General features: G+C 40.5%; 1 protein-coding gene across 3 annotated transcripts; it reads right to left on the bottom strand.

The window, feature by feature from the left end:
* Positions 1–60: 60 nt before the first annotated feature.
* On the bottom strand, positions 61–13,567 carry LOC138200124 (protein FAM163A-like). 3 transcript variants are annotated; one of them, XM_069152599.1, is made up of 6 exons: positions 12,830–13,567; positions 12,119–12,169; positions 5,775–5,878; positions 4,289–4,312; positions 4,014–4,128; positions 61–3,160 (listed from the first exon to the last, which is right to left on the bottom strand). In XM_069152599.1, exons 5-6 carry the CDS (start codon positions 4,104–4,106, stop codon positions 2,783–2,785), a joined length of 471 nt encoding a protein of 156 aa, XP_069008700.1. In that variant the 5' UTR covers positions 4,107–4,128; positions 4,289–4,312; positions 5,775–5,878; positions 12,119–12,169; positions 12,830–13,567; the 3' UTR covers positions 61–2,782. The 3 variants fall into 3 exon arrangements, with proteins under 3 accessions (XP_069008700.1, XP_069008702.1, XP_069008701.1); XM_069152601.1 differs by having other exon boundaries at positions 12,114–12,169; XM_069152600.1 differs by lacking the exon at positions 4,289–4,312.
* Between the last annotated feature and the right edge of the window lie 3,073 nt (positions 13,568–16,640).

Below are 16,640 nucleotides of genomic sequence, written 5' to 3' on the forward strand. Positions count from 1 at the left end.
TCGACATCTTACTGTCTGAGTCACTGGAACAAAAGACAGGCAAAAAAAAAAAAAAAAAAGTCCAGGCAGATATATAAACATTTATTCCTCCTCAAAAAAGGAACAATTTGTGAAACATGGTGGATTTTTCACACTGTACCAGGGTATTCCAAAACGTATTCTATCAATTCAGTAAAATCTCAAAAATACAGTTTTTTAACAATGAAAACAAGAAACAGGAAGCTAAAAATAAACGGCACACTGTTTAGCTCTGATACAGCCGTGGTGCTCTTCGTGATGCAACAAACCAGTGAGCACGATAAAAAAAAAGCCACTTTCACCCAACTATGGGGATGGTATTTGTTGAGTGAGAGTATACTGGCTATGTGGCAGTGAACACCAATGCTGAGTGGACAATTAAATTAACAACAAAAAAAAAGAAGAAGCAGTTTTTAAATATATAATTTAGCACTTACTGCTGAACAACAAGAGGATGTGCGGTGATGAAAGTTAGGAGATGTGATGAAGCTCACAGCTCAGTGGAAACAATGTGATAATATAGTGAATAAATATCTATCTTTTAAATAATAATCTTTGATCCATAATACTCAATATAATTGTATTTTCTTTTTTTCATACTTTTAGCACAATTTATGGATAACTTTAAAGTGAATTTCTATCTTTAAATGTACATTTCCAGTCTCTTCTCATTATGTTCCTCTGTTGTATTTTAACTGTCAGAAATAGACAGGAACACAAAATGGAAAAGGAAAAGTCACACTCACTAAAATACACCTAAACCCTGACATCCCCCACAAAAACTACAATACTTCTTAAAAATATATAGATTCAGGCATATACTGTGTAATAACACTGCATCTTATTACTGTATTGTAGCAGATAGGATGGCTTATACAAAGCTTTGAGATCAGTAAAATACGATACGCAAGTCTTCTCTGCCTATCACGTCTCTAAAATCTCAGGATTCTTCCTTTCTGTTCTTCCATTTCAATCTGTAAACATGAAAAAGTTAAAATACATCAACCTATATGGAAGACACTGCAGGACAAACCCCCTTTTAGTCGTCTAGTTCCAGCCCGGTTAACTAGAAGTGAGAACACAAGCAAATTTTTCTAGGAGACTGAAACTTGACTCCTTCAAATAACTTGACTTGGAGTTTCTCCTTCAGGATTAAGCTCCATAAGTAGTTTCTAAAGTTGGCAAACGACTACTCCTAATAGAAAAACTGTTAGCCCTCATGTACTGTAAGCTGCAGGGGACGGACGGACGGACAGATGGACGGACGGGTGGGTGGAGGGGTTCACACTAACATTAGACCCTTTTAGTTAACACCAGAAAGGGGGAGGTGAGGAGCACTGTAGGAAAGAATAACAGAAACTGAAGAAATGGTAATGGGGGAGGGAGGGGGGGGGGGGTGGTGGTCCTTTTCAAATGTTGTATTTTTGTAACCAGATATATACAAAACTGTGACGATCAAGCTAACAGCTAACACCTGCCTTCCCCGTGTGTCGGATCAGAAGCCCGTCTCCCGGTGATCCGATTTAACCTCGCAGTTCACATTTAATTTTATAAGTAGAAAACGGCAATGATGAATTTTGAATGCTAAAAAAAAGAGCAGATGTCCTCAGCCTCGCAGCTCAGAGGAAGGGATTTCTGTGGCTATTTAACATCTCTTCTGGTCTTAGGTGACTGACAAATGCATCAACATATCCAACTGTGCATTAAAACCACTAATAACTAATCAATAATCAAGATATTAGTCTGCTGCCAGAAGAAAAGTATGAGATCTTAATTTTTACTTGACACAGGCATTTGTAGGCGGCAGCATTTTGTCAGAGAATAGGCTGAACATCAGCTTTTAACAGCCTTGCATGTCTAATCTTAAGTAATTGAGGCCGTGTAAGTCACGCAGAATTGCTGTGTCGTAAGGTTTACATTTTCTGAGTTCTTTTGTGAAGGCCAGGAAGTGATTTACAAATAGTTTCCGAATAGCTTTTCCACAAAGTTTCCACAAAATTAAAAAAAAAAAAATAGAGCCATACATCAATAAAACTTTACTGAAAATAATCTGAAACCTACTTAGAAAAATGAAAAACTGAATTCATTTGATTGGATTGTGATTCACATCTATGTTGTAAAATAACATTTCATGAAAAGAAAATATACATATTGAATATAATGAGTTCATATCATGATTTATATAGAAATTGCAGTTCCTACCACCTACATAAGAATATTAGCTGTTTCTCAGTGTGTCTGGGGACCATCTTATGATCACATTATACAACATGTGTTGTCACAAATTCAAATGTGTCTTACATTACTGTATTAAACAAGATGCATTGACACCCAAATTTAGCCGGATTATATATTTGATCCAGCAACCCAAAATATTTTAGCAGCATGTGTGATTTGTCCCCGTAGGACACAAACTGATGCTGCAGAAGAGTTATGCACCATTTTCCAGTCGATCTAATGCTGTTTGCCCAGCACTGCTGCACGGATTTGTTGCCCACACAGGGGCTCTGTCAGTGGGCTCAGTTTATGGATCACTTCCCTGCATGAAGGAGTCTGGGTAAATCTGTGACTGTGGAGTGAGCATGTACAGTAATGTGAGCATGTGTGTCTGTGTAGTTGTGCTGTATCTTAATCCATTACCTGAATTTAGTCCCAAGCAAAGGGGCATGTGCTAGATGTGTGTGTGTGTGTGTGTGTGTGTGTGTGTGTGTGTGTGTGTGTGTGTGTGTGTGTGTGTGCGCGCGTCTTTATGGCAAAGCAGAGGTCAGACCTGGGTGCTGTAGGGGCGCGGCGGGGGAGGAAACATGTCCGTGGGATTGTAGTAACTCAGAGGGGTGGAGCCCTGCGGGTTGACGGACAGGGGGAGAGAGACAGACGGGTTCTCGTAGTAGGTGTGGAAGCCCAGCCGCTCCCCTCCGTTACGCATGTCGTCTGCGAGTCCGGCGCGGCGGGGGTACGGCGAACAGGTGGGGCAGTGGTTGTGGTGGGAACCCGTGTCCAGCTGATCCAGGGAGACGGGGGTGATGGCGGCGCCATCCATGGCGAGGGCGTTGCAGGCGTTGCAGGGAAAGTGAGAGAGAGGGTCCGCTCCCACCACGGAACCCACGTCCACCTCAGAATCATTTTTCTTACAGCAGTAATACTGCAGGAGGTTGACAGGGAAGACACCAGGAGAGAGAGAGAGAGAGAGAGAGAGAGAGAGAGAGAGTTGTTGCACAAAATGACTGTTTTGTAAAACATAGTGTATTGTGAACATCTCTTGCAACGAGGTTAGACAGGAGGATCGATACCACTCTTTTCCCTGTTTGTTGAAGGGACAGTACACTTTTGGTTTTGGAGGGACGGAAAGCATTTGAAAGGTAGATCTGTTGAAGCTTTAACAGCTCTCAACATCACATTTGCTGTTCACTTGATACTATAGTGAAGGAAGGCCTGACTGTCTTAAACTGACACAAAGAGGAACGTTATAATTGTTATCATGCGCTGAAATAAAAATACAAACAAAATCAAACAAAAGGAAATAAGAGTCGATTTGTTTTCTCTTAATAAAATGTCATCTTAAAGTAGATAGTACAGTTTTTGTATCTTATATAACAGAATAAGTGTATTTACACTGCATACAAATATTGAAAAAGGCTTAATTAAAAGCATCAGATATACTGTTGTTCAACTAAAACATCTAATTTAGATAAACAAGAATGCAACATCTGAAAAGTAAAATAACTGGAGGGAAACTAGATTTATGACCCCTTTAAAACTACTGTATTCCCATTCTTCATGCATTTTAGAAAAAGTTGAAATTGTGCCAGAAATCCCCACTCTGCTTCTGAACCAATGTGTCATGAGATTCACAGATGACTGAGCTCAGTCATTTTTAATACGTCACCCAGATAAAACTTTATACCACAAAAGTTTGAAATAGATTAACTTTATTTTTTTATTTTTTTTTATCTCCCTCCTTCCAATGACTGACAAACATGCACGCATGACGATACCTGGAGTCTACAGTAACAGAGAACTGCTACAATGCACAGCAGTATCACTCCGGCGAGAATTCCTCCGGATATAACAATAGTTCCCGCTGACATTCGACCAGCTCTCCATCAAACCCTTCAGAGGGGACAATACACAGAGAACAGAAGGAACAATGGAAGCCCACAGAAATGGAAATTTGAACACAGTAAGGAGGAGGGGAAAAAAAAAAAAAGACTGAATGACATCTGGATTTCAGTTTTACTCAAATTTGCGGCAGAAAATTCAGCATACTTACGTCCAACAAATGTTTCTATAATGCCTGAAAAGATAACCAATGTAGGCTGAATTAGTATATTCAAGTGCCATTGTGATGTAACTGCAACTGATGAAACATGTTGTAACTGGTTGGTTATCACGCAGCTGTTATCAAACAGATGGGTTGTGCCGGGGCACGAAGATATAGTACAGATGGGCGACAATGTAAAGTGTCTCAGTAAGATGTCAGGGTCACCACAAACCTACAGAACAACTTTAATGCTCCATGGCACTGATTGTGCAGGTCTGTGAGATTATAGTTGAGGGATGAACACCATTCATCCAAAACCTACTCCTTCATTTACTGTTTTGATGATGTGATGAGAGACATGTTGCTTCAAAATCTCCCAAAGGTGTTCAACTGGGTTCAGACCCAGACCCTGTCTCAATTTGTGTACTCCCGATAGTACACTTACACATGTGTACACATACTTGTATAGTGCATTAACCTTGGTGTCCCAGATGTAACACTGGCTGGAAATAATTGTGACATTTGAATGCATCCCTCACCAACATATCTGCTGGCTTTCTTTGGTTGTTTTCCTGACACAAATTGAGACACAGCATTGTGTGATTATGTAAGACATAGGCTACATAGCATATGATGGCACATAATTAGTCTATTCATCCAACCGTTCAGCAGGCTCTGGTACTCTGTACAGAATTATTTACAGTTGTTTGGTTTCTGAGAGAGAATACGAGAAGAGTTATCCACTTTTTTTTGTCTGTGATCGTTCAGATTCAATTTCTGAGCCACTTGTTCACATCAGCATTTGATCTAGAGATTTCAGCAAGTTCTGAATGCTACAACATCTCCAATTTGGTAAAAGAAGCTGAAGATGTCTAAATTAAAAAAAAAACTGTCATACTTTGCAAAATGACCGGAAAGCTGCCCCAGATGGTAGGTAAAGGTAAATAATCTGACATTAACACAAATAATTAAAAATTACATAATGTATTTAACGCACGGCACATACAGTACGCGGCGTAACTTACGTCACCCATGTAACATAACCTGTTATGTAATGTAATGTAAAGTATAGGTACAACCATAGTTGCCAATGATCCTTTTTTCATTTCTGTTTACAGATGAAACAAATGAGATACACTGTGTGTATTTGTAAGCTTTATAGGTGTTAGTAGGTGTATTCTTAAACTTTGAACAGAGCCAGGCTAGCTGTTTCCTCCTGCTTCCAGTCTTTATGCTAAGCTAAGATAATCACCAGCTTCAGCTCAACACTCATCACTTTGACATAAAAGCGATGTTGATCTTCTTATCTCACTGCTGACAAGACATCGAATAACAACGTTTTGAACCATTTCTTTAAGTTGTCAGCCATCTGTACAGTATAGCCTAGTGGCTGGTGTTATGTTGTTTTCAGAGGTTTAGAGTTTAGAAGAAAAATAATTCCATCTGCTGAAGGCACAGAAATGTCTGAACTCTAATAAAAGAAATGCACACTTACATTAGAAGACAGCGGGAGATGCAGAGATGGAAGAATGTGAGAAGGTAGGAAACCATGACAGGCCTGTGGAGTGTTACTCTCAAAACCCCTTCACACTCGAGCTCCTGCGGGATAAAAGAGAGAGAGGCTTTTGTCAGGTGAAAGTGGTTAGCGTGAGAAACAAATTGTATAGGGCTTCAGTTAATAATTATTTTCATTGGCAATCCATATTTTATTAGTTCAAGCAATAGTTTAGCTTATAAAATGTAGTAGCAAGTTACCAGAGCGTAAGCGATGTACTTACTTATTTAGCGTGATCACCAAACCAAACCTAACCACATTCAGATATCAGTGATATTATATAGAGAAGAGCAGCAAATCTTCATGTTATAGACATTTGAAAAGCTGTAAGCAGCTTTGCAAAACATAACAAGACATAACTGATTACCTAGAATGTCAGTTTAGTCAACATTTTTTTTCCCTTTAGCATTTATATCACACCTGCTGTCTAATGAGACATAGAACTTGGCCTTGGAATAAATAAATACAATATAGTTCTATATTGCATATAATTACATTCACTTCAGCATGATTAAAAGCAGAAATTGTGAGGTGCTGAATTACAATAGGACTGCTCTAGATGAGGATGGATTATCATGCTGAACACAGCAGCACCTACAGTGCACACTAGCCATATGGGCAGTATGTTGCATTCACATGTGCAGCACAGTTTCAGAATACTAAATCTGAAATGCACGTGCATCTTGTGTCCTTTAGGTGTAATGTGACAGATTCAAAAGCACCTCTCAGAGCTGCATGAATAATTGCCATCAGGAAAAAGTCCTGGATACCGTTGGCTGCATACAGTCATTAATACACAGACATACTGGAAGAGTGAAAGTCAAGGAAATATATAGATATTCATACAGAATCCCTCACTTAAAAATCACAGTGCAAGGATTTCTAATTTCCTCTGACCTTTTCTCCTCTTTGCAGGTAAGTAACCTGAAACAAAAAGCTCTGATTGGAGTCACATAGGAGCAAAAATGGTGCGAATGAAAAGAAATCAAGACATCCATAAACATAAGCATCTTCAATGCACACAGCAAATGCACTGTCTAGCCTCCTTATAGAGGTCTATCTGACAGAAAACACTAAATTAGCTGTGTGCAAGAGATACAGAATGTGTGTGTGCATGCCATCATTTCATTTTCCTGGCGGTCACGTCAAAATACCAAACAAACACCCAACCAGAAACCAGAACACCCAAATTAATGCACTTGGGGAGGATGACCTATTGCATCAGCATGTAAAATGCATGGTATTGACATTAATTTAGACTAATTTATATGGTTGACTTCAAGCAGAATTATTCATTTTAAGCTCTGCCATTACAGTAATTACAACACCAGACGACTTTGTTTATCTACTGTTCAAGTTGATTAACTAAAACATCCTGATATTTCTCAGCAGAGGAACAACATTTAATTATGCCAATTAAATGGCAAAAAAAATAAAATGATCTAGTTTCTTTTCTCATTCCTGGAGGTATTATTGTAATTTTCTAAAAGCCATGAGCCTCCCACAGCAGTAATTTGTAGCAAATTTAAGTCTTATTACTTAATGAAACAAATAAAATGTTCTTTCACTTGATATGTTGACATAAATGGGAAATCTCAGCCAGGAGGTTAAAACAAATGCAAGCCTATGCTTGGATGGTTTGGTCTGCTGTCTAGCTCTGGAGCCACATGTTTCTCATCTCAGTCACACAATGCGAAAGGTTTCTTTCCTGTGTCTCTTTTGATTTTCAACCATCTGAATTGAAACAAAAGATGCAAGAGGGGGAATACCCCTTAAAAACTGATAGGGATGGGGTCATAAATCGTATCATTCAACATGAAATACATTTGAATCTCTGACTATTTTAAACTGACACCACAACCACAGAAAGAAATGTCTGCTACTGTGTGTGTGTTGAAATGAGCATGCGATCCTCACTCCCAGACAGCTCACTCGCTGCAGTATCTTCCATTGCGTCATCGTACTAAATTATATACACCACGGGCCACGATAATGTCGTTAAAAGCGATGTGAAGTCTCTCTTGCTCGCCATTTCTCCATCTTCCCTCTCCTGCTCACAATCATCTGTGTCCTCACTTCTCGTCTCCTTTTCACTGTCTTTAGAGTCTCTCATTCAACCCCCTTTCCGAATGTTTCCCCCCTCCTGGTTCTTCAATTTTAATCTAAAAAGCTACGGTGACACAATTATGCAAAAATTATGGCCTTGTCTGTATATGTATAATCAACAAAGATAAAACAATGGAATCTCTCTAGAAACAAAAATAATTGATTTTGACTAACATGCAACCAAATTATACGAGAAAGGGAGCGCTGAGGTAAAAGCCTCAGATTAGAGAGTTTCCAACAGACTGGAGAGACAAAGACACCAAGTGACAGAGGTTGGAATACTGAACCCGAACGCTGTCAGAGTATCTTATCCCACACAGTTCACGTATGACTCGCTGCTAGTTTACAGCTGTCTGACTCAACTGGGAAACATGCAAACACATGCTCATAGCATCATGTATGAAACCCTTAGATTTAACTGTCGCCTGAAAGAAGTTCAAGGATCTCCCCAGAAATCCCATCAGTCGCTGACTTGGACAAGTGACGGGGACGAAGGGGGATGAGACGGGCTCAGAGGGGCCAGCAGGCATCTGATTTCCACAACACAAAAGCTCCTTCAAGTCATGAAGTGAACCAGTCCCAGGTGACCAGTAGACTCCAGTCATACAGAGTCTATCCGTCAAGTGACCTTCAGTCGCATTAAGTAAAGCATCCATTTCTTCACTATACAAGAGAAAGGATGAAGAAAATGTGGATCTCCCCAGATTTCAAGGGATTTTGAGGGATGCCAAAAGACAATATCAAGTGGTGTGTGTGTGTGTGTGTGTGTGTGTGTGTGTGTGTGTGTGTGTGTGTGTGTGTGTGTGTGAGTGAGTGAGTGAGAGAGATCTACTATCAGCAGCCTTGTCATCATTCTGAGGATGAAGCAGGGCTGGGTGATAATTCAATTTAGACTGAAACTAATAATTATTTTCCTTGTTTGTTTAACTGCCACTTGTTTTCTTGATTAATCAATTTGGTCAATAAAATCGAAGAAAATGTTGAAAATTCCCAACAGGACATTTTATAGTTTCTTGCTTTGTCCGACCAACATAAAGAGATTTCATTTAATATCACAAAATACTCAGGAAACCATAATTTGTACACATCTGAGAAGCTGGAACCAGACATTACTGGCATTTTTATTAATCCACCAATCGTTACAGCTCAAAATTCCATCTTGTTGTTGACTGACTTTAAATATAGTGATGGTAGATCACAAAATTAAACATTTACTGAAAACAAATATTAGATTAATATGAACATCTGGTTTAGGTTTTGTCTAAAAGGTTAAAGCTTGAGCACATAAAAATATAAGCAGGGACATTAAATCTTCCAGAGGGTATTTCAGTGAGAAATATCCAATCATGGCACAAAAGTCTGTTTGCCAGTGAAAGCATGCTAAAGTTAAAATGTACAATGTGTTCAAATGGGATTAACCATTCAGCAGCTTGACTTGGTTCACTTTTGCAGTCTGGGTCAGCGTTACAGCAGACAAATTCAACAATTACAGCTTGGGGATAATTGAAATGACAAAGGATTAAAATGCAACAGTCTCCGACTCTCTTTCTCTCCACAGGAATGGCAGCTATGTATTTAGAACTATCCGAAAAAGTTTTAAATATAAGTAAACCTGTACCCACAACATAACTGTGTGGTAGTGTTGACTCATCCATGAGAACGTTGTTTTACAGATAAGTGTTTCTATGTTGGGCATGTTGTATTACATTGTAATCTATTTGCCATGTTGTGATATTAATTGCTATCAGATGATGTTGTTGTTGTTGTTGTTGTTAAGATTTATACTCTTTCATATCAAAGCACACAGAATATGCTCTTTTTCTTGTTCTTCTCTCTTTAGTTTTTAAATTTAAAATGCACATAAAAAGGTGATTAGTCAGATGATTAAGCCATTGTTCAGGTTGCCACAACACTTCAACCTTCATTATGTTAGAAATGTTGAGAGACATGGAGAGGTTTCGCACTCCACTTTCAGAACTATATTTAGCAGTTTTGCCATCTCTTGACACAATGAAAAGCAGGAGAGGAGAGGCAGAAGAGAGAGGTGTCATATTTTAATTCGTTTTCTCTGTGGGAAATGAAACGATCCTAGCAGTCAGCTAAATGTGAATGCACAAGAACACACGGGCGTGCACGTGTACACACGCACGTGTACACACGCACGTGTACACACACACACACACACACCCCTGATCAAACACTAAAGAGGTAAAAACACTCAGAAGTATCATGTGGGATCATGTTTTGAAATTAGGAGCTTCTTCTCCCCTGTGATGCCCGAGTGAACCACAGAAATGAGAGAAGCTTTGAAAGAAAAATTTAATTAGAAAACCCAAAGCTACAAGGTAAAGGCGTAGTTTGACATTTGGAGGAATATGTTTATTTGATCTCTTGTTGCACGAGAGTTAGAAGAAAAGTAATGCCATGTTGATTCAATATGAAGCTACCGTCAGCTTAGTTTAGCACAAATCTGGAGAGGGAGAAAAATCTAGCCTGACTCTGTTTGAAGATAACAAAATCCAACTACCAACACCTTTAAAACTTTCTTTTAAGACTATTTATCTCGTTTGATTAACCCATACAAACTCTGTAGGTTAACAAGTTAGAGTTTCACAGGGAGTTATTGCCCAACTATTTCTTGGCTGGGAGCCGTAACTTCTTGGGAGTTCTGTCATCACAGTGATCTCGCCTGTCAATCAGCAGAGACTCCAGGACATTACCGAGCCCGGTCAAAAAATAGCGTGGCGCATAACCTACAAGATATTCTTAATTTGTATAGAGACCAACAAGCTTTTCATCCCTGTTGCAGACTTTAAGTGAACCATCTCTGGTCCAATTGTCCAAAAATTGTGAAAAGTGCCCATCACAAGTTCCCCCCGAGTCCCAAGAGGTTTCTGAAAATGTCTTGTTTTGTCAGGCCAGCAGCCAAAAACCCAAATATATTCAACTTATGATGACATGAAAAGGAAAATGTTTGGCATTTTTGCTTGATGAATTAATCAACTTATTTCTTGTACTGTCAAAGTCCATTTGTATTCCCACTATATTCTCTTTTATTCTATATTTATTCTTTACAATGTCTCCTGAAAGTCATTATACTTTAATGGTCTTAATATTTTATTGCAGATACAAAGAAATATAACTATGTGAGGAAGGTGGAAAGCAATTTTTGAAAAGCTATTATGGTCCCGTTTAAGAGGACATGAGATGAAGGATATTGATAAAAGTTATTATGGGGATAAATTCACTTTCAAAGAGAAAACATGGGGAGATGATTTTACAACCAGAGATTGGAAACAGAGATCATATAGGGAGAGTAAGAGGGCTGGAGAGGGTGGCAGTAGCTTAGTGGCTTTCTGATATATCCATTCTTAAATAATGATATGAATATTTCGTTGAGGTGGCCTCCAACTTTGCACTGGAAATCACAGCGAGTCGCTGCAATTTTAAAGCCCTGGGGCTTCAATTATTCAACTATCATTCCTTTAACAATATTTTTCCATCACAGGGCAATTTAGCCAGATAGTAAAATCTGGACTTTTCTGCCTCATCCGCCTCTGAAAAGCACTCATCTCAGCGTGTGAGGAGAGGAACACATCCACATCTAGGACAGAGACACCCACTACCAGAGCAGAAGGGAACAAAGGCAGCAAGGAGTGGGGGAAAAAAAGTGGGGGGAGGAGAGGCAGAATATTTCATTTTCAAATTCTCTAAATGGAATTCAGTCACCCGTTTTTTCCATATGACTGATAATGTGTACACTGGATCTGGTCTCTTTTCGTGTTTGGTATGGCTACCACATCATAATTACCTCACTGTAATTTATTTTGGATCATCTATGGTTGAATACATAGGAACTGGTTTGGTGAACTGAGCAGGGGTTGAATTTTGGGACACCAGTGAAATCCAAATGAGCTGCAGAGATCTCAGCTGAAGATATAAGAGCTGAAACACAAGTGAACACTTCCCATTACACACTTTGCCCAAAGCAAGATCCCCGAGGTGCAGAACAGAGATCAGAGACACCACATGAACAACCTTGTGGGGAAAAAGGGTTTAGAGCCGGCTCCCTTTTCACCTGTAACAACCAGTGTGTGTGTGTGTGTGTGTGTGTGTGTGTGTGTGTGTGTGTGTGTGTGTGTAAGTACGAGACGAACATGCACAAACGCGCACCTTACCTAGAAGTCACCATCTGGGGTATATCATTTTCGACTGTGGTGCAAAGCCCCCTGGGAAAAAAAAAAAAGAAAAAAAAAAAAGACATGACATGACATCAGTTACAACCATGATTTGAAGAGAGCCTGAGGCACCAGCAATGTGGTCAGCACTGCAGCTACAGTAAATGAGCCTGTTTGTCTCAAGGTGGGGGCAGAAAGTCTGTCAGATGTATCTGTCTGTCAGAAATTCATTCATTCATCATTTTCATGTCATTCATCACACCTGCATTTATTCATCACCTCACTCACTCACTCATACTGTCTCATGGGAAATAGGAAAGTGGTCAGAAACATGCAGGATAAAATACATTTTCATGGTCATTCATGGCACAAAGTCTGTAAATTAAACATGGATTCTTCTTAGTCCAATGCAAACAGGCTACAGTAAACTAAAGGAATAGGATAGAGGCTGAAATCGATTTAACTCACCTTACCATCTCCCATCCACACCATTGCATGTAATGTCAAAACTCAAGAACATACGACATTTTTGCGGGATAAAATCGCAAATCAGTACTTTTCTCACATAAATATAGCTAATATTTCAACTAAATTGACGGCTAGAGGTCAATTTATCTGCTATTAGATCACCGATTCGCTTAATTCTACTCAATTAAGGGGATACATTGATGCGCTGAGCCGTTAAGTGATAGTAAATCCACAATGCTTTACCTCTCCGGCTGAAGAATATCTCAGCAACCTGTTTGAGAGACCGCTTCTTTTTCTTAGGACTGCGGTCGGTCCGGTGTTGCACGTAGCTCACACACACACACACACACACACACAATAAAGTCCAGTGATTTCCTCCCCAGCACCGGTCATTAAAGGCGCCCGGAGCCCCCCTCTGCTCGCTCTACAACCGGAACCATCACGTCATTATCCGCCGTCGGTTAGCCCCTCTTTCCCCCCGGTTCACTCGCAGCCAGGTGCCAGCGAGGGCCTATGGGAAATCTCATGGCATCCTCCTCTTTGTGAAGCGCTGGAGACGGACGAGACGAGGCGGCAGTCCGGCTGCTGAGTGTCACCGCTCGGTATGGCTGCGTCCTCAGCGAGGCTCTCGGGGGAGGGGAGGGGGGGGGCGGCGGCGGTTTGGCACCCGCTGCCGCCGTTCCCGGCGGGGCGGGGCGGGGTGAGATATAACAGCGAGTGGAGCGACGGTGTCAGCTGCACACCGTGCGGTATCACTTCAGTGGGAGGACGGAGTGGGGTGGATGGTAGTGGGTAGGAGAGGGGGTCGTCGCCATGCCGCGATGAAAGCGTAAAAACTGCTGCAATACTTCGAGCTGTGGTTGGAGAGATTCACGCCGCCTTTTTTGTTTGAAGGAAAACTCACGCTGGGCTTTCCAAAACTCAAATCGGCGAGAATCGATCTCTGTAGAAAGTAAAAGATGTCTTACCACTTGTTTTTGTAAGTTTCTTAAGACAGAAAGAATATGGCAAGAAGCTCGAGCAAACGATGTAAAAGTAAAACCAGCGTTAAAATCGGATAAAAGAACAATTTTAAGCTACAGTCTGAAAATGGGAATTTCCTGATCTCACGCAACAGAATCACACCTGCCCCGACGCAGTTAACCACAGCCTGATCTGATGGTCGATGTGCAACATCACTGCGCCTTTGGTGCTAATTCGAGAAGGAAGTGCTGTTCTTTTACTCTGTTACACTTGCACTTACTCTAAAGTTACTAAAATACATCAAGAATAGGCTACTCAAAACAGCTGCAGCAACGAAATGAAATGATTCACTTCCAGCTTTGGGTAAAAGTAGATTACTAATACCTAACACTCATTGTTTACACTGATGCTTAATCACTTTTCAGCCATGTTGAAATTCAATTTGAGGTTTGCAAAATTTTTTAAAATGTTTATTTTCAGCCATCCGGCATCCGAAAAATGCCAATATAAATAGTTTGTAACTGATGAGGTCACTTAAGAGTTACAGCACCTTTTTAAGTGGGTCTCGGGGATATTAATACCAAGAATACATTGAACTCACTATTAATTAGAGAGGAAATGCTGTGAATTAAATGCAGGTCTATGTTTGAGATAACTTTGGGGTCACTGACCTCAGAGAAAAGTCAAGGACCTCCACTCTCACGGGAAAAGTCTTAAAAGGAAAATAGTTTGGGACGAATGAATGTTGCTGTCCGTGGTGCTGACGTTCACTATGCAACATCATGCATATTGAACTTCAGCACCAAGGACAGCAGCATTCGGGGTTATCTCCTTTCCTCTGATACATCTGAAAGGATTATTCTATCAATCTTTATTACATCATCTGTCCAACTACCTAAAGCAGTGGGAGTCCACCATCTCGAACACCTGCTGCAAACAAGGACCGTCTTGACCACAATACCCACATAATGAGGAGACTCCGCCTGGCTACACTTATTTAAGTATAATCTTGACGCAGAAAATGGCTCATCTCTTTAGCATTTCTCTGCCTCTGTGTGTGTGTGTGTCTCTGTGGCTAAGTTAAGCTAGCTTTGTAGCAGGGGGCTGATGAAGGCAAACCAGGGGGGAGCTCTAAGATTACTGCTCAAATTGAATAAAGGAGTCGACACATTACAGCGGCTTAGATGATACACCCCACTGCACTGATTAATTTAAAACCGGCACAATGTTAGACGCAGCGCATTTAAACACACGCACGCACGCACGCGCACACACAAACAACACACTTAAACCTGCCCATCCCCTCTTTAGCACCAGCTTTACCTCCATTTCTTCTTTTTTCATTTTCTCTCTACTACACACTCACGCAAACACATGCAGACACAGACACACACAACAACTCCCAACCACTCACCATGGCCTCTGCCTCATGACTTGAGTTCATTATTGCCTTGGCAGGGTTCCTCAGATGAAATTAGAATGACAACAGGACTGACACAGACTGCAGCAGTGGAAAGTTTACACAGGGTGAAGTGGAGAGCATGTGTGTGTGTGTGTGTGTGTGTGCGCACACTAAACAAATCTAATCTTCTCTGATTCATGGGTAAGCTTGTCTGCATGCATTTGTGATACACTTCCTCTTTGCTTATATACTCAGTCTAAGAGACGGAGACAGAGAGCAAACGGCTTGTGACAGTAGAACACAGGATGAGCACAACTCTCTGGGACAAAGTCACAAAGCCTTTCTTAGCAGGACCACCAGTTACTGGTGACAGCGCAGGGCTGGATTCATTTACTGGCAATACTACTTGTGACACAGTTACATACCCCCCAAAGACTGAATTATGACTTTCTGATCCAAAGAAGCGGGGAGACACTGCGGCTCTGTGTTGCACAGGCAGACAACAGGGGAAAGCAAATCTTCATTTTCCTCAAAAGCGTAGGCAACGGAAGAGAATTTATGGACAAGCAGCTGTATGTATGCTTTTTAAAACTGCTTTACGGTCCGTTTAAAAAATTGCATTCGGAGATAAAATGATAACAAACGCACTTTTAGCCAGGCTAGCATCGAGTCTGCATGGGTGTAAGTCAGCTGGTCCTTTGGTCCAAACTCGGGTATCTCAATAGCTATTAGATGGCTGACCAGGAAATTTGTAAAGATATTCATGCTCCCAAGTGGAGGCATACTGGGTGAATACCTTGAATTTCATCTCGCGCTATCGTCAGTCCAACATTTTAAAGCAGTGTTTTGATACTTTGGTTTATGAACGAATACTTGCAATCGACATTCCTTCTAGCCCCTGAGGTTGGCGTTGTTATTGTGTGCACGTTAGCTTGCTGAATTGGACATTTAGATTATCTTAAAGCACTGCTGTGTGCGTGTGTTAGAAAGTCATTAATATTTGAATACATTTTCTTTGAATGCAGAAAGCACAACAAAATATTAAGTAAACAATTGTTTGGAGCTAATGTATTCTAGCTCTTTATTAAAAATCTGACATGGGAACCTTTCCTAAATAAATAAGGCAGTCAAAACTGCAAGCACAACATAAACTATGAAATCTATTGCCAGTGACAGGAAAATAGGTCTGCTGCAATCCAGTGATGAATGGCGACAAGAAGGATATAGTCAGTAAATCCTGTTATGCTTGTAAAAGCACAAACTGATTCATTTCTTAATAAACTCACTCTTTACTGACACAGTAGGAGAACAAAACTAATGGACATATCACGTTAAAAAAAAAAAAAAAGGTCCATACTGAGGAAACCAAAATGAACACGTTAGGCTGAATGCCTGGTCGCCTTGCGCCAAACAAACACGAACGATCACAACTTATTTGGAGGCCAAATAGCCTTCACAAGCGTTTTGCTTGCTTGTTAAGTGTCTTCAATGGCCTCCGAGTTCACCAGATAGAGAGATCACTAAACCTTTAGGTGAAATGAGTGTGAAGGTGAGCGTGAAAAGTCCAACCTGACGATGTTTTTGAATTTTAGTATGCACAATTCAGGAGAGAAATAGCAGCAGTAAAAGGAGGGCTGAAGCTTTCCTGAAGCTAAAAAGAGTCTGTTCCTTGGTATCACTTCATATTCA

The sequence above is a fragment of the Embiotoca jacksoni genome, unplaced genomic scaffold (assembly GCF_022577435.1).
Source record: "Embiotoca jacksoni isolate LCO1_2020_lvr unplaced genomic scaffold, fEmbJac1.0.p SCAF_18, whole genome shotgun sequence".
NCBI classification, from domain to species: Eukaryota; Metazoa; Chordata; class Actinopteri; family Embiotocidae; genus Embiotoca; species Embiotoca jacksoni.

Excerpts from the sequence above, each read along its gene's own strand:
- LOC138200124 (XM_069152600.1), bottom strand. The coding sequence starts at position 4,106 with ATGTCAGCGGGAACTATTGTTATATCCGGAGGAATTCTCGCCGGAGTG. Across the intron at positions 3,161-4,013 it reads TCTGTTACTGTAGACTCCAG|TATTACTGCTGTAAGAAAAA; the intron begins GTATCGTCATGC and ends AACCTCCTGCAG.